The sequence below is a fragment of the Cetorhinus maximus genome, chromosome 4 (genome assembly GCF_964194155.1).
Source record: "Cetorhinus maximus chromosome 4, sCetMax3.hap1.1, whole genome shotgun sequence".
NCBI classification, from domain to species: Eukaryota; Metazoa; Chordata; class Chondrichthyes; order Lamniformes; family Cetorhinidae; genus Cetorhinus; species Cetorhinus maximus.
The window spans coordinates 77,332,488-77,357,042 of NC_135882.1; the positions used below are offsets into that span (position 1 = coordinate 77,332,488).

A 24,555-nucleotide genomic window follows, 5' to 3' on the forward strand; every position below is an offset into this window, starting at 1 on the left:
TAAACCATTGAAGGTGGAAGGACAGGCTGAGAGACCGGTTAATAAAGCATACAGTGTGCTGGGATTTATTAAAAGGGGTATAGAGTATAAAAGCAAGGAGGTTATGTTAAACTTGTATAGAACAATGGTTTGGCTTCAACTTTAGTATTACATCCAGTTCTGGGTGCCGCACTTTAGAAAAAATGTGAAGACATTAGAGAGAGAGTGCAGAAAAGATTCATGAGAATGGCCTCAGGGATGAGGAATTTCAGTTACATAGATAGATTGGAGAAGTTGGGATTGATTTCCTTCGAGGCGAGAAGGTGGAGAGGAGATTTTATAGAGGTATCCAAAATCATGAGGGCTATCGAGGGCACAAGTTAAAGGTAATTGACAAAAAAAACAATGGCGATATGAGAAAAAAAATTTTATGCAGTGAGTGGTTAGGATCTGGGATGCATTGCCTGAGAGTGTGATGGGGACAGATTCATTTGAGCCATTCAAGAGGAAATTAGATTGTTATCTGAAAAAGAAGAATGTGCAGGGCTATGGGGAGAAGGCAAGGGAGTTGCACTTGGTAAATTGCTACTATGGAGAGCCAGTGCAAACACAATGAGCTGAATGGCCTCCTTCTGTGCTGTAACAATTCCATAATTCTGTGAAATAAAAACTGGTGCTTGCTTTGTTTTAAGCTTTACCAACAGTGCAAATGAATGCACACAGGAGAACCTGCAGCAAATGAAGCACATATTTTGGACTAAATATTTAATTGCTTTCCAAAAGGTGTCATCATTTAAAAAAAAACATTTTTCAATACAGATTAAGATCTCATATGATTGCGTTACATATGTGTATTTTAAAATGTCTTTAATGAACCTCCCTTTCCACCTGGAAATTTTAACATTTTCGCAGGGAATCTGACAATTTGAGGCTGCTTTGGGTGAAGGGCGGTGAGTTGGTGGGGTGCCGGGGAAGCATGACACATTTATTCAAATTAATATTAAGAACAAAAGTAACATTTGAAAGTAAATGAAGCAGATACCTTGGAATAATCAAATCCATGCTTCTCCTTAAAGCCATTCCGACTGAGGGTGTAGTTATAAAAACGGGAATTCTTTATAAGTCCAACCCACTCTCGCCACCCTGGTGGGATGTAGCTGCCATTATATTCATTGAGGTATTTCCCAAAGAATGCTGGAGGAGAACAAAATGGAGGTTAGTCCAAATGTAACACTTAAATTGAAAATGATTTAAACAGCAGCTAAAACAGAAGTACTAGGTGTTTCACTTCCCTTGTAACTTCTGTTTCTCTACTTGTCCATTGTCAGGGTAATTATTGCCACATTTCAGCACAATGCTCCATGAGACAGTGGAAGGTGCTCAGAGGTGGACATCCATAGAGCTGCCAGCAGGATAAGGCTGTAACTGGCTGATGATGACTGGGTGTACTACTTTAAATCTTAGGAACATAATAAACCTTACCACTTAAAAATAAGGTTAAAACATTAGATTCACCAGCTTCTTATTTCCCTTTAGCTTAATTAATTATAAGGTATCTATTTAAGGGTTATTTAATTGTTTTAAGTTTTTCTAATTTTCAGCTACTTACAGACACTCCCTAACCACAGTTACTCACCAACCAATCAACTTACATTTTTCCTGCAATGCCACTATTTAATTTTTTTAAAAACACAGTCAGCTCCTGAAGGTTCCTGATGTTAGCTGCTCCCTCGCAGGTCTGGGTTCCTCTCCACTCCCTGAACGTAAATTAAGCCCTCTATCTATCCACCCCAAATTTTAGCTGCTCTAACGCAGGTTTCCTCTCCATTCCCAGCCAATCCCCTTCCTGCTTCTCAGTGATGTCACACCTCGAGTTCTTGTTCCACGAATGTGGGCTCTGACTAGCAACTAGTGGAATAACTGCTTTATATCCCGCTCCTGGTCTCGCTCTTTCCCGCTGCTCTGACTGAATTCTCGCCTTCTCCCCGCTACTTTGTGTCTCCGCTCCTGATCTCGTTCTTTCCTTCTGCTCTGATTGCGGAATGTGTGAAAGAGGAATGCTCCTTTCTATAGTTTACATAACAAGTTGCCTACAAAAATAGCGTTTAAGTGTTTTTAGTCATTTGTTACAGCACAAATCTTAAAACGTGAAATCTTGTTGTGTCATGCTTTTCACCTATTAACTGGGAGTTTCAATATCTTTATAAATGTTATTGGCCTCTACGAGAATCATAACAAACATCATGGGCTGGATTGTCGCAAGACTCTGCGGATCTTTAAAAATGGTGGCTGGGACCCAATTCCAGGGCTCCTGGCTCCATTCTCAGTGTCCCCAATTTTCACCAGCGCAGGATAAGGGTGTGGGCTGGTGCATGTTGCGAACCCGCACCCTGCACTCCCTAACTGGCCATTGGCTTGTTAACCTGCCAATCTTGTAGTTCTAGTTGCAGCAATCCATATTTGAACCTACAGGGACATCCTAGCATTTGTACGTTTAAGCACACCACAGTTTCTATCTCCACAGGCATCTCCTAGTCCCCCGCAATTTGCGTGGAGTCGGAACAGATTTTCAAAGAGTCGTGGTTCACAGCCCCTCAGAGATGTTGTGAACCACAGTCTGGATGAAGGAACCTTCTGAAAGTTAAGTTCAAAGGTCTTACCCATGCCCCCCATGCCAAGCTATGCTCCTCCATCAAACCCCCCAATGGCCCTTTATACTCTCCATACCAAGTTATTCCCCCTCTAAAACTCCTCGTGGCCTCTTATATGCTCCATGTCAAGCTATACCATTTCACCACCCCCCATGGTGCTCCATATCCTCTATGCCAAGCTATGCCCCTCCAACAATCCCCATGAGGCTTGGCTGAGAGCCCCGACATCCATTGTTCTGGTGAAACAGCTGTGCCCAAGGCAAAACATTACTTGACTGACAGCTCTTTCCTATGATCTATTCTGTCAGTTGCACAATGTTTACTTCCACACAATAAAGAGATATCAAGTGCTTTTAGTTTCCACTATTGATACTTTAAAGGCCTGGATGATTGACATTTTTATAGTAAAAGCAGTTTATTTAAAAAGTTATAAAGCTATGAATGAATGACTGGTTTTTAAAGCTTTTCCACAAGTGGGCCAGAATATAATGCTTGTCAGGCGGGTGGGCACGCGCCCAACCTAACCGAGTGTGCAATGACGTATGATGACATCGGGCAAGCGTCCCAATGTCATCGTGCACTTGCGCGATATTTTGATCAGTGGGTGTGCGGCAATCGGCAGCGTGCCCGCTGACAATTAAAAGGCCAATTAAGGCCATTGAAGTTATAAATGAAATAAATCTTTTACCGCCCATCCAACCTTCCGGTTGGCGGGCAGACAAAAAGGCCAAGCGGCCACAGGCAGGATGAGGTTTCCTAATGCAAATAAAAATAAAATAAAAATTTTTAAATTTAATTAATAATATGTCCCTGACCATGTGACAGAGTCACATGAGAGGGGACATGTTTCATAACATTTTTAATTTCTTTATCTTTTCAAAACTCTTCATCTCCCTGAGGCAGCTCTGTGCCATGGAGTTTATCGAGCGCACACTTGTGCGCATGCGCGAAGTTCGCGCTCGCCCCGCTTGCCCTCCTCCCCCCGCCCGCACAAGCAGCGCTGAGCACTGCCACCCGCGTTTCATACTGGGTGGGCCTTAATTGGCCCACCAGCGTGAAACCGCCTTCTGGCCTTGATCCCGGGTGGCAGTCGGCTGCCCGACCGCCCCTGCCAAGCCTGCCTGACAAGGGCAAGATTCTGCCCACTATATTCACCCAGTTCCATTGCAGAAGGTTCAGCTAGACCACTTTCTGGGAATGCAATACTTGAGCTACCTTCATTTGAGAATATTATTAAAGCAAAATGTCGCTAAGGCATGGATGCCATGTGGGAGGATTATTATGGAGATGGAAATGGGCAACTTTGGGATGAAGAGAATATCATCAGCACAGACATGGCAGCTAACCCAATACTGCAGGTGTTGTCATCAAGGATTATAGATGACACAAAGGAGGGAGCATATATAATTCTGGTCAACTTCAACTCCTGATTCAACTTCTCAGCTGGACATCACAGAAGAGGCATTCAAGAAGGACGATGAGGTTGGCCATTCAAAGGCTGTAGATTAAGGGGGAGAAGGAGAAATAGTACGCCACAATTACCAAGAATAGGTGCATTTCAGGATGGAAAAACCTAATTGGAGAGATTCAATCAGGGAATTGTGATTAACATCATCATAGATCTGAGTAGGGACAACAGATTCAAAGTCTTAGAGTGGAATTTAATGCCCTCCCTTGAGGTGAGTTTGGTGGCCGGGGCATTTAGTCAAGTGGGAGGGTTGCAGAAGGGGACCCCGCCGCCTTCCCACCTCTGCCCCTATGTAGTCAGGGGTGAGAAGGCTTGTGGACAGTCTTCCCGCCCCACTGCCAATTACAATTAATGCCCAATGAAGGGCCTCACCCCACTGCTGCTGTTTAAGCAGCGGACAGGGGACTTGCCATCTGGGAAGCCTGAAAAGCAAATCCTATAGGGTTACTTGTGGGCTTCTGGGTCAGGCCCCTCATTTAAAGACACTCAAAGGACCTGGCATTGGGAAAGATGGGGCCCGCAGAGAGCCATCCGCAGCCCTTCCTGCTGACCTCCCAACCCCACAACCCCATCCCACCATCTCTTACCTGTGGCCCGAGTGCCCTCACTGATCTTTGGCGTTGGGTGGATGCATTGCAAGCAGCTGCCACTGCTCCACTGGAAGCACTGCAGAGCAATGCACAGCTACTGGCCTCTGATTGGCCAGGAGCTCTAGGGGAGGGGGGGCCGGATTTCCACCTCTGGGGTCCTTGATCCTGCGGAAGGCCTGCATTGCCCTGATTGGCAATTAATTCAGAGGGCCTTCCTGAAAGGAGGTGATGTAGGGGCTCTCATCAGCTCTATAGCTGGTGTGCAAGACTCCTGTCACCTCCTTAATGCTACTTGTTGGAAGAGGGAAATGATGACAACAGTTTTGACGTTGAGAAAGCAATGTCTGAGGCAAGGGAGCCTTTTACAATATCAGCTGGTATGGAGGTCAGGAAGGGAAGTTGGTTTGTCAACAAGTGGGTATAGGGTCAAGACAACACAAGATGATTTGCATACAAGAGATTAGCTTGGTGTCCATATGGGGAGACAGGAGAGAAACTAATGGAGAGGGATGTAGTCTCATGGCTGCATTAGGGAAAGAGTTTGAAGGGAGGGGTGGCTTTGTGGGCTAGAGAAAAAGAGGTAAGCAATAGACCTAGCTAAAACAATAGTCTCTACCTTGGTGACAAAGAAGTCTACAGGCTTGTTACACTTGTTGGAGTTGAAGATAGAGGGACCAAGATGAAAGATGATGGATTGGTAGTGAAGAAAAGAGGAATGGGACAAAAGAAAAAACTGAAAACTTTCATCTATATAGCACATTTCGTGACCCCAGAATGTCCAAAGCGCTTTACAGTAGTACTTCTGAAGTGTAACCACTATTGTAATCTAGGTAATCTTTCAGAATGATACTAGGGTAGTGGGATGTAATTGCAGAGGAGAATCAGGTGCAGTACAGTTTGATGTGATCAAGCTAGAGCTGGCAACGGATAGCTAAGCCTGTTAGGTGCCAGATATGCTCACGTCGGCATCCCTTGGACTTGAGAGAAAAAGGTGAGGGTGGTATCCGGAAAACAACTGGGATGGAGACAATGAGATTTTGCTGGAAACAGAACATTAAAGGTAGTTGTTGAGAAAATCAACAGCTCCAGATGTACCATAGAATAGAACAGCACAGAGGAAGCCTTTTGACCTATCAAGTCTGTGATGGCTCTTTCAAAGAACAATCCAGTTAATCCCACCATCTCTCTCTTTCCATTGTCCTTGCAGTTTTTTCTCTTCTGAGTATATATCTAATTCCCTTATAAGTGCTAATACCGAATCTGTATCCACCACATACCCTAACAGGCTTTGCAATCAACATACTAATCATTAGTCGCATAAAATTTAAAATCCATTGTTGATTTTAAAATTATGGGATAAAGGTGATGATAGCAGCATGGGTATAAAATTGGGTAAGGGATAAAAAAAGAGTTGTGATCAATTGCAGTTCTTTTGGACTGGAGGGAGCTATGTATTCAGGGTTCAGTACTAGGACCACTGTTGCTTTTGATATACATAAATGACTGGGACTTGGGGTACAGGGTATAATTTTGAGATTTGCAGATGACCCAAAACTTGGAAGTGCAGTAAACTGTGAGGAAGATGGTATTGGACTTCAAGAGGACATAGACAGGCTGGTGGAATGGCGGACACATGGCAGATGCAATTCAATGTAGGCAAGTATGAAATGATACATTTTTTAGAAGGAATGAGAATAGAGAATACAAGCTAACTGGCCCAACTTTACAGGAAATGCAAGAACAAAGACACCTGGATGAGGGTGTTTATACGCAAATCTTTGAAAGTGGCAGGACAGGATAATAAAGCAATTAATAAAGCATATGCGATCCTGGGTTGTATAACCCAGAGAATACAAAGGCCTGGGGATTATGGTAAACCTATATAAAACTTAAGTTTGTAAATAGAAGGTCAAAGGCTATACAGCACAGAGTTCAAGAGTGCAATTGTAAGTGGCTTAGGGTGGAGTTTTTTCCCCCCAAGGGCAGATATAGAAGAAAGTATGGTTAGAGGGGATGGGGGCTATAGATGGTGGATGATATAAGGAAGTGACTGGAGGTGGCCTTGTCAGTGAACAAGACCATGGGCCATGAGAGTAGAGAGAACACAGTAGATGGTAAGATGAAGGTTAAAGGTAGGATGCTTCACTGATGAAGTACATTACTAGTTCAAGGTGCTGTGTCCTGTAATGGTAGCATAGTAAGCAAGGAAATATTTTACTGATAATGCAACAGCTCTGTGATTTACTATAAGTAACTTATATTCAAGAAAGCCATTGGCCCCCACTAAGTGGGTCGATGAGTAATCACATTGCCTGGTGTGATTTTGAAGCACATAAAATGTTCCCAGATTTAATTGTTGGACTCTGCTGAGTTACTTGGGCTTAGCTGGAACTGTGCTAAAGGTACTTTAGGTTACTTCAGTGGTCATAAATTAAAGGGAAAATATCAGCCACAATTCTGGCTCAGTGATTCTTCTGGAAATCTTTCATCCGTGAAAATGATACCATTTGAGTTGTGTCATCCTGCCTAATGAAACATCCTGCCAGGACTCACTGTTTAGGCTTACGCTCGATCACTAGGCTCTTGGGTAAAGTACCAGTGGCCCAATGGTGTCCATGGAATAATAGTCCAGCATGTGTCATTTCCTTCAAGAGAGGACAAGAGAAAACCAGTGAAGCTAAAAGTTCTTTGCATAGCAGCCCCAGAACTTGAAAGGATAGCCCCAAGGCCCACCAGATATTGGACCCTGTTTGCTTCAGACAGGTGAGCTACAGAAGCCTGCCAGTGCCTGCTGTGTTTGAGCAAATAATTTGGTGAAGAATGCAACAAATAAGCACCTGGACCTGATTTGCATATTCTAAGGGCCTAACACCTGCTTCAGTCATAGGCCCTGGACGTCTCTTTACGATGCCTATATCAATATGTCGGGAGTCGCCTTTCCATCATGGAATGAACATGCACGTGCTCCCTGACATATTGGATACTTGGCACCTGTTTTACGTAAAATGTAACATGTAAAATGAACATAGCATCGTTAAACCTCTAGGCCATTACACCCAAATGCATTAATTCTTAAGAGAGCTTTATAGCATTCATGCTGTTGCTGATAGCCTTGGCTAATGTGAGTACTGGAATATTACACAGAGCTCTTTTTCCCTCTTTTGGAGTGATTCCCATCAGGCTTTGCTGAATCTTACTGACACCACTGTAACGTGAATAATCCTTTACAGTGAGTCTCCTTTGTATGTTATCAAGTTAATTTAATTGTGCTGCCCTTCACAGGTTCCTGAGCGCACGCTAAATGAGCTCGAACCAGTATGCAGTATGCTAGTTGTTTCACTTCAATTGTTGCCCGGTAAATGTTTCTTGGTATAAATCCCAAAGTTCTATTAACCTTACAGCTAATGCCACCAACACTTTTCAATGCCAACCACTGTAATGCATCAATACCTAAATCTGGGTGGTATACAATGGCTGCCATAATACCATGCTATTAAATATTCATGGGGAAAGGCTTCTGGACCCTTTTGTATCTTGAGTTCTTTCCAAGATTCATCATCTCATGTCAAATAGAATATGCATCATCCTTCTTTAATGAAAACTATCAGGCACATTCTTTTCAATGAAAAACTTTTCCATCATTTTAATCCCAATTTCAAAGGGATAATAATCTATTGATTTCCCTCTTTATAATCTTAAGTATCAAAGTGTGATATCTATATGCTTCCCGGTTTATTGCAGCTTTGCTGAGCTCCTATGCCTTCAGTGCAGAAGAAACAATTTTGATTGAGAAGGGCATGTTATTCTCCCATCCGCACACCTCACTCAGTTCCAACTGCTGTCCAGGGACCTTCTGGGATTACCTTGGGAATCCTATCATTTATGCTGCTATTAGGTCGACTGGCATCTTCAGGTGCTGCTCTGGGCTACAATGGGCCACATCAGGAAAGAGCTGAATAGTGTTGTTTGATTCAAGACTGGGGGCCAGCCAATGTTCTAATTATTAGCGCCTAATGCACATCACTATTCTGCTTGATCATGCACGGATTTCTCTATTGTGCTGCTATAGCCCCCGCCCCCACCCACCCCCACAATATATTAATAACCCACCCTTGGGATTTGAGACAGGGTCATAGAGAGGCCAAAGTGGGAGTTAGAATTTGAATACTGCTTTACTTCAGACTGCAAAATGGCACTGCCAGAATTTCTACGCTTGTGAATCTTATTGTCTCCCTGAGCAGTTAGATGAAGAACCTTCTCCTGCAAATATATAACTACATTATATCACTGTCAGGTTATTCACCTGTTCAGTTTATTTTAGTACATGTTCTTGATATCTTCAACTAAAAACAAGGTCTGGTGTGATGTTCTAATGATTTTGAAGACTAAAGTGATATCTTATGGGGGTATAACCTCAGCACCTAAAAAGCAATTACCAAGCAGGGATCATGGTGCATGTTTCTGGGAATGTTACTGAAAGCTCAAAGGCATGGGGCGTTTCGGATTCACCCATATGACTGAAATGAATATGAGGGTTAAAATCATCCGGGGTACGAACATTTAATAAGACCTAAAATATAGTAATAACATAGAACAAGGCAATTTGTATAGTTCTGCTTAAGATACCATTAATGTGGTAGGAATTTGAATTGGAAGTAATGTTTTGGATGAGTTGGAATTCATGAAAGGCAATAAGCATTGAGTGGGAATCACAAGTAAATGAACAAGTATAAACCTTCATAATAATTGTAATTATAGAATAACTACAATAAGTAGGTTATATGTTCCCTATATTCTAAAAAAAACACATATTTTAATTAAATATAATAGAGGAGCATAAATTATTTATCTTTAGATCTAAATGTAAAAAATGTTCTCTATTTCAGACATGGATGAAAGTCTAAAATGAAAAAAAAGAGGTTGTAGAAATCATAGAAAATTTACATCACAGAAGGAGGCCATTCGGCCCATCATGTCTGTGTTGGTGAATAAAGAGCTATCCAACCTAATGCCTCCTTCCTTCACTAGATCCAGAGCCCTGAAGCCCTCGGCTCTTCATGCAGATATCCAAATACTTCTTAAATGTGGTGAGAGCTTCAGCCTCTACCACCTTTTCAGGCAGTGAGTTCCATATCTCTACCACCTGCTGGGTGGGAAAATGCTTCCTCATCTCCCCTCTAATCTTCTGCCAAATACTTTAAATCTATGCTCCCTGGTTTTTGACCCCTCTGCCAGGTTGTCCCTATTTAACCTGTCTAGGACCCACATAATTTTATATACCTCAATTAAGTCACCCTTCAACATCCTCTGTTCCAAGGAAAACAACTTCAGCCTATCCAATCTTTCCTCATAGTGAAATTTTTTCAGTCCTGGAAACATCCTCTGTACCCTCTCCAATACAATTACATCTTTCCTGAAATGTGGTGACCAGAACTGAATGCAATACCTTAGCTGTGGCCTAACTAGTGTTGTGCATTATTCTAGCATAACCTCCCTGCTCATTCTATGCTTCAGCTAATAGAGGAAAGCATGCTTCATAACCATCTTGTCGATTTGTCTTGCTGTCTTCAAGGATCTGTGGACATTCATTCCAAGCTCCCTCTGTTTGTCTACCCTACTCAGTATCCTCCCAATTATTGTGTAATCCTTGCAGCTCCCAAAATTCATTATTTAATTTTTCTTCAGATTGCATTCCATTTTCCACTGTTCTGTCCAAAGAGCAGACCATCTATATCTTCCTGCAGTTATATATCTACACATCTATATCTTCCTGAGCTTTCTTCCTCACTGTCAACCATACAGCCAATGTTTGTAGCTAAGCTTCTTTATCATACCCCCTACATTTTGAATCTAATTCATGGGCAAAATTTTTCCCCTGATGGGGGGGTTGTGCGGGGGCGGGCGGGAACAAGTGCGAACCCGATCGGGTCCGCACTGCCATTTTACGTGGGCAGGCCAATTAAGGCCCACCCAGCGTGACGCTCGCTCGGAAGCGCTGAGCACCCCCTGTGCAGGCGGGGGGAGGTTCCTTGAGTCACAGAGATGCCTCAGGGAGATCAGTTTAAGGTTTTAAAATTTAAATAAAGGGGAAAAAAAGAACTTTTAAAACATGTCCCCTCTTATGACAGTGTCACATGAGCTGGGGCATGTTAATGAATTTTTAAAATAATTTTTATTGAATTTTAAAACACTTCATGAAACCTCATCCCATCTGTGGATGAGGTTTCATGAAAAATGCAAAGGCCGCCTGGGCTCTTCGCCTGCCCGTCAACCCTAAGGTTGGACGGGCAGCTCATTTAATTATTTTAATTAGTTTTTAACCTTTGACAGTTATGATAGGCCTTTGACAGTTTGGTGGGTACACAGCCGACTCGGCTACATGCCTGCCGAACTGAAAATCTAAATGACACGCGGTGACGTTGGGATGCACGCCCGACATCACCGCGCGTCATTTTATGTGTTGGTGAGTGAGCCCTGCCCCCGCTTGCCAACAGGAAAATTCTTCCCCATGAATATAAACTACAAAAAGCAAAGGACTGAGTGCTGAGCCCTGCAGAACCACACTGGCAACAGCCTTCTGGTTGCAAAACACCCGTCAACCATTACCCTTTGCTTGCTGCCAATAAGCTACTCTTCCTGGAACCCCTTGGACACAAACTTATACCTAAATAAGGATTAGTCATGGTGAATTTGATAGTTCTGTAACATTTCAATTCAGTGTGAGTATGGATCTTTCCTCATCTGATAGATCATAATCTTCCCCTTGAAACTACACCTTTAGAATAATTTTAAAACATCAACATGTGTATACATCCTATTTCTTTACTTAATTAAATGATTGGTGCAGTCAATATACCAAAATATATTATCTCTTTTTAGCACTAAAAGTATGACTTATTGAAACCATTATAAGAAAAAGTCCTCTGCAAGCATAATACTGATAATGTTACAAACCTGTTCTGTAGCCTGTGTTGTTTAGATACACTGCGAATGTGCGTGTTTCATGCATCGCTTGCCAGGAAGGTGAGGAGCAGTTCTCGTTGTTTGTGTAAGTATTGTGGTTATGGACATATTTTCCTGTCAGCATGGAAGATCGGGAAGGACAGCACATTGGAGTTGTTACAAAGGCATTAGTGAAGTGGGCGCCACCTTGCTCCATGAGCCTTCTAGTTTTATTCATCACCTGCAGGGAACCTAAAAAATGTAACAATCAGTAAGACAATAATGAAAATATCCAGTGCTTACAAATCAGTCAGTATCACCCTTCAGTTTATTAATGTATCTATTTGATTCTAATGTAGAATAATAAAAAAAGACTTGCATTCATATAGCACCTTTCATGACCTCCCAAAGGACTTTACAACCAGTGACGTACTTTAGAAGTGTAGGCACCATTGTTAGGTAGGAAACGCAGCAGCCAATTAAGGCAGAGCCTAAACAGCAATGAGATAATGGCGAGATAATGGTCGCAACATTCAGTTACTTAGTGCCGCACTTTTGACGTTATGTTCGGATTTAAAATGACATTCTGGGTGTGAGCTGCACTGGATGCTACTTTGGGTAGGTCATTAGTGCAGGTGCTCAAAGTGTGTGCCAGAAGCAATGCAAAGTAGGCAGATTCTGACATCAATCAGCATGCTGATTTGATTCCAGCTGTGCCATTTTCAACCTCAACGCTCAGCTAACACCCTCTCTTAGCCTCCCATAGCTGAATACACATTCAGCAGCAGGAAGTGCCCCCATCAGTGCTATTGAAAGAGATCATCAACTGCTTTCAGGTTAATTGCTGATTGATTTCTACTGGTTGTTGCTGAGTTAGGACTTAGAAGTGCTTGTGTATTTGTACTACTACTTAAAGTTGTTTTCTTTAAACTTTGTCTTTGGTTTTACAGCTAACCTAACTTAGGGGCTGTGTTTACTTTATCCCTCATTTTGTTGATTTAGTTTATTAGGTTGGCTTTAAAAGAGCTATTAAAGCTGATTATATCCATAGGGAGCGAGGTGGCTGTGATGAAGGCCTTGATTCTCACTTTAAGGATCCTGGACAGACAATTTGCTCCCAATCATGGGTGCTGTAGTTTCTATCCCCTTTGCCTGCAGGATAGCAGGGAGAATGAGCTGAGATAACACAAAGGAGGATAGGTTATTTGAAGAGGAAGGAGGAAGAGGGCAGAAAGGCTCTCAGCAGGAGGACATATTCACCCAGGATCTTCAGGGATCAAATAGCATATCCCAACCTCAGTGTGTGCAACATCTCTGTTTCACTAAGAAAGCGGTCATTGATGTTTGCAACCTGTTGCAAGCAGACCTGCAGCCTCAGAAGCATAATATAGTACTACAGATGCTGGAAATCCAAAATAAAAACAGAAAATGATGGAAACATTCAGAAGGTTAGGCAGCACCTGCAGATAGAGAAAAAGTTAACATTTCAGGTCAATGATCTTTCATCAGAACTGGGAAAAGATAGAAGTGTAATAGATTTTAAGCAAGTAAAAGGGGGAGGTTGGAAAAAAGAAACAAGAAGGTCTGTGATAGGGTGAAAGACAGAAGAGATTATATGACAAAAGATCTGCTGGTGCAGGGCCAAACGGAGTGGTAATGGGATTAGTAAAGAAACTAAAGATGTGTCTAGAGGAGGTGTGAATGGCAGAATGGTGAACAGCTGGTGTTCAAAAGCAAAAACAAGAGAAAAATGAAAATAAAACAGAAACCTGCTAAGAACAACATGGGGCAGACATTACAGTACAAAGTGATTGAACTCAATGTTGAGTCTGGAAGGCTGGAAAGTTCCTAATCGAAAGCTTCGAGCTAATTTTGAGCTTCATTGGACTGGGAGGCGAAGGACAAAGTGAGAACAGGGTGGAGAATTTACTTTAAATCTAGAGCATATTTCACAATTCATGGTGGCCTGCTACATGCTGCACATCCTTGTCACCATGAGAGCACAGCCCTTGTCACCAGGGTACTGAGTCAGCTCCTGAGTAGCAAAGGAGGAGGGTGATGAGGAAGAAGAAGAGGAAGGGGAAGAAAAGGGAATTCCAATTCGCCCCCTTTTTGGGTGAACTGTCTGTGATCAGCTCATCTGTCTGTGCTGTGTTTGCAAGCCCAATTCCTCATTCCAGAACAGCCAGACACCTCATGTTCCCTCTGTTACTGACCATCACAGTGTCCTCTTGGCCACAATGCTGAAATATAAACAACAAGCCAAAAATTCCAAAGCAACTTTAGCAACTAAAGTATATGCAATATAGTTTGTATTGCAATATGCAAAACAAATTCAACTAATCACCCTTGTGCATTATCTTAATGCCTGTCTTCTGTTTGCCTTTGTCCTGGTGCTCCTATAAAGTGCTATCAAAGTGGCTACGACATAGCTGGTGGAAGGCTACTGTCGTTCAGTGAAGGAGACTGCAAAAGGCCTTGCAAACCCGCCTTCAAAGTGTACCACCTTGGCATGGGCAGCAGCAGTCTGAGCTGGCTGGCTAACAGGTAACAGCAAGGGCATTGGTGGAGTAGCAGTAGTGGGAGCAGTAATGTCATTCATGAAGCCACTGGCATTCAACTAGGATGGGCCCTCATGAATTCTAGCAATGTGATGAAGGATATATTGCCGGACTGCTGTGAAAGCCTGCATGCCCATTGAGTGGCTGGCAACTGAAAACATGATGGCAGCAGTGTGAACACCTGTGACACCACGCTGAGCTTGCCTGAGCTTCCACTGCAGTATTCAGATGTTGGATGGCTTCTGGTTATGCTGGAATTGAAGCTGAAGCATTGGCCATCCTGATGCTGCATCATGGTTGAGTCCAAAGTATGACAATGGAATTTGCCACCACTTGCATGCTGGAAAAAATGGGCTCCAAACTCTGCAGAAAGACATATGCAAGGTTGTTGCTAGACTTCTCCATGCTCATTGACAGTGACCGCAGGTTTTCTGGCAGGTCTGCCAATGCACCAAGCATCTCTGTGTCATATCCATCAACCTTGTTCTGTACATCGACCCATCAAAGTTCTCATCTGAATCATTGGCAGCAGAACTTCTATGCAACCTTCAAATGAGCTGCCATCTGGACTACCCTTCCCTCCCTTCCCTGTCTGCAGGTAACTCTAGCCTGATATCTCAGCACATGCTGCTACCTACCCTCAAAATATCTGAGCTGGTAGCTGAGAGTGTGGGAGTGAGCAACTGTGTTCCTTCATCATCACTGATTTCTTGCTCTACCACTTGATATTCTTCCAACACTGCCTGGCCAAGTTAAAGTTCTTGGGTATCTGAAAGGAGAAAGGGGCAAGGGTAGGTCTGTGGTGAGGGGAAGGGGAGGTAGTAAGCAAGAGGAGCATTCTTCCACCATGTGCAGCTTGTAAATCAGGAGGCATTGTGGGATGTGAGAAGTAGGATTAAGCACCAACAACTTCCATGCTTCCACTCGTGTGGTCATTGAACTTCTTCCGGCACTACATTCTGGTCCATGGGGCAACAATGCTACCATTAACTGAGATGGCTATCTCCTCACACTGCCTTTGCAGTGTCTATTTGGAGGACCTCCTGGTCCCTTGTGGATAGAGGATCTTTCTCCTCTTATCCACTTCCTACACAAAAGCCTCCACTGCTGTGTTGGAGAGCCTTGCAGCATGCTCTCTGTCACGTTGTGCCCTTTTTCAATGTTCTTCTGCCCAGACATTCTTCCTCAGACAGTGACAGCATCTGCTCCAGTCAATATGTCTCTCTTCATTATGAGGTTCAGGCTGGCTTTAAGTAGTATAGGCTAGCTTTAACTGGCCCTAGCCTCTCACAATTTTGTACCCCCCACTCAAGTGTCTGACCACTCCACAGTGTGCTTAGTGTGACTACACATTATGGTCTTGGTAATCAGCAGGCAGCACAAAGTTTGTATGCTACCTGCATCAGAAGGAACTTGCTGTGGTCTAATCACACATCACAGTCCCTGTGTCCATTTTTTACTGAGCGGACAGACACCAGGGAAGACTCTCCATGTACATTTTGTCTCCTAGCTAGCTGATGCCAGTAAAATCTTCTGACCCAAAATCATCCCATGAAGCAACTATAAAATTATGCTTCATTTAATATGAAACACAGTTTCTATAAAACTTTTTTTTTACTCAAAACAAGTTTGTGTTTTGCACTCAGTTGTTTTCTTGTTGGAAAAGATCTCCTCCCACTACTTTTATGATTTCGCCAGAAATAGCAAACATAGGAAATCGTTCGTTAGATATGCAGTTCCACTAACACAAAGTAGCCCCTTTGAATTTAGATTCATTGTAAAACATGAGCTTGCAACCTTGGCCCATTCGTTGTGTGTGGCATTTCTTATGAATAACAAACAGTCACTCTGGGAATCTTTACTTTAACATAATAAGAAAGAATGATGTGAAAAGTAAACCAAGTCTTTTCAGAGTCACCCATGGTTCTGTGTAAATCTGAAAGACATTCAGACTTCAGCAGCAACTTCAGACTGTTTTACCATCTGCATAGGCAGACAGTCCAAACTAATCGCAAAGGCAATTTATTCATTTTTTTCCCAGGCTACTCAAACCTTTTGCAGGCTTTTATTTGTGACTATAGGCCCGTTTACACTGAGAAGAGTCTACCAGCATGAAAGCTCTATTAACACTCTACAGAAAGTGCTTCCATGTATAAATGACTTTTGAATTGCTAATGCTGGTATAAACACATATAAGAAGCACATTTGCTTGGAACAGTCAGAAGGTAGCTTTGAGGCACTGCAAAGAATTGCAATCTGAAGAAGAGTCATACAGGCTTGAAACGTTAACTCTGTTTTTCTCTCCACAGATGCTGTTAGACCTGCTGAGTTTTTCCAGCACTTTTTGTTTTTGTTTCAGATTTCCAGCATCCGTGTTACTTTGCTTTTATTTTGTTATATTGCAAAGAATTCCTTGCCTATACCACAAATCCAAACTTGAAATATAATGGCTCAGGATGGTGCATCTTTACCTCCTGTACTAATGTCCAACATGGCTCCTAATGATTATACATGCACAGGATTATCCCAGGACAGGATATTTCAACAATTCAAAGCAGGTAAATTGAGGTAAATTGTACAAATAGGGCAGGACTTAAACTTCATGTGATTTCAGTTGTAATCTGTTACACATGGCCTGAAAACAAATTGAGAAAAAAATCTGATTTGGATCCAGTTTGCAACTGTAATCGTTGTGTATTAGGTCCCTTTGGAATAAATAAGGCGTTTTTTGATGGAATTCTGCTGTAAGTATGCTGATGAACTCCAAAGCATGAAGCTGGAAATTTGAGATCAATGAAATAGCGGTAATGAAAAACATGACTGAAAAAATTTAACAGACGCTAAAAGTCCTCATGTAAAGAACGTAGAGGCTGCAACACAGTTAACAGAAGCAACAGGTTATGCCTCACAAAATTACTGGAATTATTTGAGGAATTAACTTAATTAGAGGACATGTGAATTCAGAAAATATTATCTACTTGCACTTTCAGAATTTGATAAAGTTCCATAGGTGAGGCTTGTAGTGAAAATGTCAATTTCTGGAATAAATGGGAACTTAGCTAGTTGAATTGAATACTCACTTTGCAATAGAAAACAGAAGCTGAAAGTAAATAGAAAAATTGCCCTTTGGAGGCCAGTGTATAGTAAGGCTTCACAAGGGTACATTCTGAGTCTCTGCATTTCGTACAATATTAGGACATTTGCTGTTAAGGACAAGTATATCAGAAGTTTTCAGCTTTCAAACAGATTTAGGCCAAACAAACTGATATGTTAAGAAGTGCATTTAATGTGGATTAAATGCAAGATAATGCAAATTAGAAGCAGAAATACCCACTCCCACTTTGTAGATTATTGGTGAAGTCATTTTAGGATACAATGTATAGTTTTGGTCACCGACTGCCAAAAGGCCGCTGATGTATTTGGGAAGGCTCAGAATACAGAGAAGGGCAAATAACAATTCTGGTTCTTAGGGTTCCAAGTTATCAAGAAAAATTCACACTACTTTGCTTTAAACATCTGTTCACAGAAATATGTTTGCAGACTACCTCCAGGCTTCTGATTTTTCTTATCTAACTAGAACAAATTGTAGTGAGTTACTCCCAGGCTTCAGCTGGCACTGTCAATGACAACTGCAATTTTCACATTAGTGCTGCCGGTAAAGATAGGTTAGAGGCTAGTCTGGGGCAATGTGTAAAGGAGCTACTGTGAGTGAAGATCCTAGCCTCCTGTCTATGTTAAACAACTTCATCATAACTGAGTCACAAGAGGGACCAGGAAGGGGAAAGTCATCTACAGATCCCAGACTAGGTCATGATATATTTTTGTTTATTGATGGGATGCAGGTGTCACTGGTAAATCCTGCATTTATTATCCATCCCTACTTTCCCTTGAGAAGTTCATGGTGAGCTGCCTTCTTGAATCACTGCAGTTCACGTTGTGTAGGTGCACCCATAGTGCTATTTTAGAGGGAGTTCCAAGATTTTGGCTGAGCAATGATGGAAGAATGGTGAGATATTTCCAAGTCAGGATGGTGTGTTACTTGGAGGCGAGTTTGCAGGTGGTGATGCTCCCATATGCTGGCTGCCCTTGCTATTTTAGGTAGTAGAGGCTTTAGGATTGGAAGGTGCCGCCGAAGAAACCTTAATTAAATCCTGCAATGAATTTTATAGATGGTACATATCAAGTAGGCTGTTTTGTCCTAGATGGTGTTGGGCTTCTTCAATGTTGTTGGAGCTGCACTCATTCAGGCAAATGGAAAGTATTCCATCACACTCCTGACTTGTACCTTGTAGATGGTGGACAGGCTTTGGGGAATCAGGAGGTGTGTCACCTCGCACAAAATATCCAGCCTCAGACCTGCTCTTGTAGCTACAGTATTTATGTGGCTGGTCCAGTTACGTTTCTGGTCAATGATGATCCTCAGGATGTTGATGGTGGGAGATTCAGTCACAACAATGCCATTGAATGTCAAAGAGTGATGGTTAAATTCTCTTGTTGGAAATGGTCATTGCCTGGCATTTGTGTGGCACAAATGTTACTTGCCACTTATCAGCCTAAGCCTGGGTATTGTCTAGGTCTTGCTGCATGTTGGCATGGACTGCTTCTCTATCTGAAGGGTTGCAAATGGTACTGAACACTGCAATCATCAGTGGACATCCCCACTTCTTGACCATATGATAGGAGAAAATGGCTGGGCCTAGGACATTGCCCTGAGGAACTCCTCAAGCAATAAATAAATCCAGAATTAAAAAGCTTATATCAGTCATGGTGATCATAAAACTACTAGATTGATCTAGTTCAATCATGTCCTTTAGAGAAGGAAGTCGGCTATCCTTACCCTCTGTGGCCTATATTTAACTCTTGACTCAAAACAGTCCTCTGAAATAGCTTCAGTGCTCTGGGGCTGAGATGATTGTCCATCAATCATCTACCATCTTCCTAAGGACTAGGTATGACTCCAACAAGTGGAGAGTTTTCTCCCGATTCCCATTGACTTCCACTTTGCAATTGCTCCTTCATTCATACTGAGTCAAATGTTGCTTTGATGTCAGCTTGGTTAGGGGCAGGCTAGTTCTGGAGCATAAGTCTCCTTTGCTACTGCCAGGATGTTGTCAGGGCCCACAACCTTTGCTGTATCCAGTGCCTTCAGCCATTTCTTGGTATACCATGGAGCGAATTAAATTGGCTGAAGACTGCCACCTGTGATAATGGGGACCTCAGGAGGAAGCCAAAATGGATCATCCACTTGGCACTTCAGCCATATCTTTCGCACTGATGTGCTGGTCTCCCTCATCATTGAGGATGGATATGTTCTTGGACCCTCCTCCTCTGGTTAGTTATTAAATTGTCCACCACCATTCGCGACTAGATGTGGGAGGATTGTGGAGCTTTGAGTTGAGCCAAAGGTTCTGGGATGACTTAGTTCTATTTATAGCATGCTATTTCTGCTGTTTAGCATGCATGTTCTCCTGTACTGGAGTTTCACCAGGTCAGTATCTCATTTTTATGTACATCTGGTGTTGCTCCTGGCATGCTTTTCTACCCTCCTCTTTGAACTAGGGTTGTTTCCCTGGCTTGATGGTAATGGTAGAGGGGGGAATATCTGGTTCATGAGGCTACAAATTCTGGCTGAATAGAACTCTGCTGCTGCTGTTGGCCCACAGCACCTCATGAATGTCCAGTTTGGAGCTGCTAGATCTGTTCTATATCTATCCCGTTTAGCAGGGTGGTAGTGCCAAACAACACAATGGAGTACGTCCTCAGCATGAAGATAGGACTTTGTCTCAATGGGTACAGTGCGGTGGTCATTGTTATTAATACGGTCACTGATATTTGCATCTGCAACAGGAAGGTTGGTGAAGGGAAGTCAGGTAGATTTTTCCCTCATGTTGGTTCTCTTACCAACTGCTGCATGCTCAGTCTGGCAGCTATGCCCTTCAGGACTCAGTCAGTAGTGTCGCTACTGAACCATTCTCGGTAATGGGAACTGAAGTCCTTGATGCAGAGTACATTTTGTGCCCTTGCTATCCTCAGTACTTCTTTCAAGTGGCTAAGCCATTTCAGAGGACAGTTAAGAGTTAAGAGCAAAATATAGACCAGATAAGGTTAAGGATGGCAGATTTCCTTCTCTAAAGGACACGAGTGAACCAGATCACTCCAGTAGTTTTGTGGTCACCATCACTAATAACAGCTGTTTAATTCCAGATGTATTTAATTCATCGAATTTGACTCCCCTTGCTGTATTGCTGGGATTTAAACTCATGTCTCCAGATCAATTGTTTAGGCCTCTGGATTACTAGTCCAGTAACATAACCATTATGCTCCTGTATCATGGCCATTGTTGGAACTAATATGTATGTGCAGGTCAGGTAAGGGCAGGATTGGGCTTTCTTCTGACACTCCCTGTAGCTGTATAGCTTATGAACACACATTGTCAGTCTTACACAAAGAGAAAAATTGATTTCAATCACTATAGAGTGATTATCTATTATCATGGCAGACCCTGGTATCTCTACACAAATCAAACACAAGCTCCAGCTGTTGTCCAGTGAGTAGGTGAGACATACAGGCTTGGAATGTCTTAAATTTAATCTGCAGCATGTGCTGACTTGCCTGATCTGAGCCAAGCCAACAGTCAGGATGCTAGAATTAGCCTTACTGTCTCTGACTTAGGGAGCAGAAAAATCAGCCCAGTGTTTATACTCCATGGAATCATATCCAAGCAAGGGGTTAATGTTTCCAGGAGGGATGGGGAGAGAGAACATAATTGAGAAAAAAATCTAATTCCTTCCCCGGTGAGACAGTTTCATCCTTACATTGCAACATCTCTCAGCAAAACTGATTATTAGCAATTTACACTTGTATAGTGCCTTTAAAGAAATGAAAAATCACAAAGTAGCTGAGAGTGGGACAGGGCACTCAGACACTGAGCAAGAATTAAGAATTAGGGAAAATGAGGAGGTTAAAAGGCTAAAATTTGAGGAGGTTTTTAAAAGATGGATTCACCAGTGCAAGGGGAAAATGCTGAATGTGATAATGGGCTTAACCCCAGCACTGCTGCTCAGTAAACCCTCTGCTGACTCCTGATGAAAAAAATTGTGTATGTTGTAAAGGGAGAGATTGTTGTACAGTTTATTTCTGAATCATTGATGCCAATGTAGCTACATTTTCAGAACATCTTCTGTTAATATCAGCAACGAACTCCGCAGGGACCAGCTTAAGATGGCAGAGATAAATGAGAAATTGAGAGATTAATTACCTCACTACTGAGGCTGCTGCTACACAGGAATAGATTACTCCTGCTATTTTAAATCCAGTCTCTGATAAGATCCTTTTTTTTTGTTAAAATAGATGGAACTAAAAGCCCTCTAAATATAATGAATATAATACCAATGATCAGCAATATATCTACTTTCTGCAGCACGCAGACTTGAACAACTGGACAGCAGCAGATTTTCCCTTCTGACATATAATGCACAGTGGCATTTTCACTGCTGTTAAAGAATCCAACCTTTTTGTTAAGTGTGCTGTAAGGAACAAACTGTATGTCATGAAGCTATTAATGTATATAATATTATTGGAAAATATTTTTCTTTTAAAATAGAGGTTTAGTCTGTGGGTGTGTTTTAATTGGATTAAAGCCAGCTAGTCTGGGTGCTTTGATGTATACTAGTTTTGAGATGTAAATGGAGAAGTAGAGGTGCATTTGCATTTTGTTGAATAGAGCATTCAAGAAGTGGGGTGAAATCTGGCACCTAGCTGGCAGCGACCAGCAATGTTTATATTACCAATAAAATCGGTACTATGAAAGGGGTTTTATTGTTAGAAGAAGTGGAGTTCATAGAAGCTGGTGATATAATGAAAATTTACATTCAATGAGATGTGCTGGATATAACCGATAGCAGTTTTCGAGTGTGCAGAGCAGAGGCAATGTAAAATCAAAGCAGCTGTAAGCCCCCAACTATCTCCACAGGAACCAAAGTGAAAAGAACCTCATTTTGAATTCGTAAGGTGAAAATGCTTTGCCTGGTGTCTGGTTAAGTCTATGGGTGCTGTTGCGTAATGGAGATTAGTTTAGAGATTTGTCAAAAAGTTATGATTGTAGTAATTTGTAACCATGTATTTGTGTTTAATGTGTTGTAACTTAATAAAGTGTTTCATTTAGTTTAATATAAAACCTCTTGAGAACTGGTGGTCTGATTCCTGAATTTAGAGTTGCATCTCAAACATACCCCTTAAAAAATATAGGTTATGACAGTTGTCTAAAGGTTCCCTCTGGGATTTTTAAATACCTCTGCTTTACCAACTGCTAGGTCATAACACTGTATATAAGCCGATCAGAGGTTTTCAGCGCACATTTTTGGGGCTGCTGTTAGGAAATCCGCTGCGGTGGCCACAAAAACGTAAGCATGGACCTTAACTAAGGAAACAGTCTTTATATTCTGAAGAAGCACAGAAGGAGCAGCAGATATTACGATAGCTATTTGGCCAATATTGGACTTTCAGAGATGTATGTGGAAATCAGGAAACACAAGTAATAAGGCCAATAAAGTCTGGTAAATCTTTGTTTATAAATTATGCAAGATCTCAGCAGCTATGCAATGGAGGAAAAGAATTGCATTGGCTATCTAAACACAAAGAGAAAAATTTGGCAATTCCCAAAGGGTTATACTGGAAACCGTTAATTTGTCTTTTGTCTCTGCAGATGCTGAATGACGTACAATGTATTTCCAGTTTTCTTTGTTTATGTTGCAACAAACTTATGTGTTAAAGGAACATTAGGGCTTCATATGGGTCATTTCCAGGCAGCGGCAGTTCTTACAACCATATTATATCTGTTACAGTGAAATATTTACAATGTGGTTTGGCATCTTTATCTTAGTTTGTGTTAAAACAGAACAAAAAAATAATATATTATTACCAGGGATGGAATTATCTCCCCTTCGGGGGGGTTGTGCGGACAGACACGCACCCAATCAGCACCCCCAATCGGGTTCACGCTGCCATTTTACATGGACGGGCCAATTAAGGCCCGGCCAGCATGACGCACTCCCGGAAGCGCTAAGCGCTCCCTGTGCGGGCGGTGGGGGTTCCCTGAGTCGGGAGTCAGGCACATGCGCACGAAAGAGCGCAGAAATCTCCCTAGGCACAGAGGTGCCCCAGGGAGATAAGTTTTAAGTTTTAAAAGGTTAATAAAGTTGAGAAATAATTTTTGTGACATGCCCCCTCATGTGAACATATGAAACTGCCACATGAGCTGGAACATGTGCATTAATTTTAATAAAAATTTGTGTGAAAATTTAAAATCATTCGTGAAACCTCATCCCGCCCATGGATGAGGTTCCATGAAAAATGCGAAGGCCGCCTGGGCTCTTCACACCTGCCCGTCCAACCTTAAGATTGGATGGGCAGCTCAGGTAATTGCTTAATTGCCTTTTTAAATGGTCTTAATAGGCTTTTGACAGTTCGGCGGGCGAGCAGCCGACTTGGGTGTGCGCCTGCCGAACTGAAAATCTAAATGACACATAGTGACGTCAGGACACACGCCCAACGTCACCCAGCATCATTTTACATCTTGGCGAGCCGAACATTCAGGCCCAGGTGTTACTGGCAATTATGTAACTGTAAGCAATTACATTGTTTTATTCTCCTTTATTATATAACCAGACAAATTAACTTTCATGATGCTATGTTAGAGAATGGCCTTTGATTCTCCACTCACATAAAAGGATGTTAATTTTTTTTACTGAATTTGCTCCAACAGAAAACAACATCCTGAGAGCAGTAATGATAATAGTTTAAATCACGGATCCAAGTTCCATTGTAATAAGTTAATCTAACCATTGCTCTGTAACCTTTAGCCTATACAATAAACTGTGGCCCTATATGCAGAGGAAGTAAGCATTCTGCATTTTATGAAGTTATACACTGCTTCTTAAAGAAAAACGTGATGTGTGACTTTACTGCGCTCAATCATGTGAAATGTTCAGCTGGAGCTGCCTGTCCTTTTAAATTTCACAGATAAGTTTCCTGCTCATAAGTGATCAGCTGTCCTTTTTTACTAACAGGCAGCTTGATGTTCATTCTTGATCATGCGAAACTTAGAATTATCAGAAAGCAAAGCATGATTTTCTTTAAAAAATTTAAAAGTATGAGGAGTTTGTTATTACATGCACAGTTTGGGAGCTGCAGATTGTAGAATCTTTTAACTACCCTTTTAGATGAGCTACCAGAATCTTGAATTCAAGCAGCTCTATGATTGGTTTTGAGCCTTTTTTATTTTGGAAACCATTAGATAAATGCTTCTGTGGGCCATCTTGTACTATTGCTCACAAAACAATGCTGACAAATGAATTACCAAATTC

The 24,555-nt window shown here is 42.0% G+C and overlaps 1 protein-coding gene across 9 annotated transcripts in view; it reads right to left on the bottom strand.

The window, feature by feature from the left end:
* The window catches only part of sulf1 (sulfatase 1), a 369,948-nt gene that overhangs the window by 171,929 nt on the left and 173,464 nt on the right, over window positions 1-24,555 (bottom strand). For all 9 annotated transcript variants that reach the window (XM_078540363.1, XM_078540362.1, XM_078540361.1 and 6 more), the window contains 2 exons: window positions 11,643-11,882; window positions 1,022-1,173 (listed from right to left, as the gene is read on the bottom strand). In XM_078540363.1, the coding sequence (XP_078396489.1) occupies window positions 1,022-1,173; window positions 11,643-11,882 (392 nt within the window). The remainder of the gene's footprint in view (window positions 1-1,021; window positions 1,174-11,642; window positions 11,883-24,555) is intronic.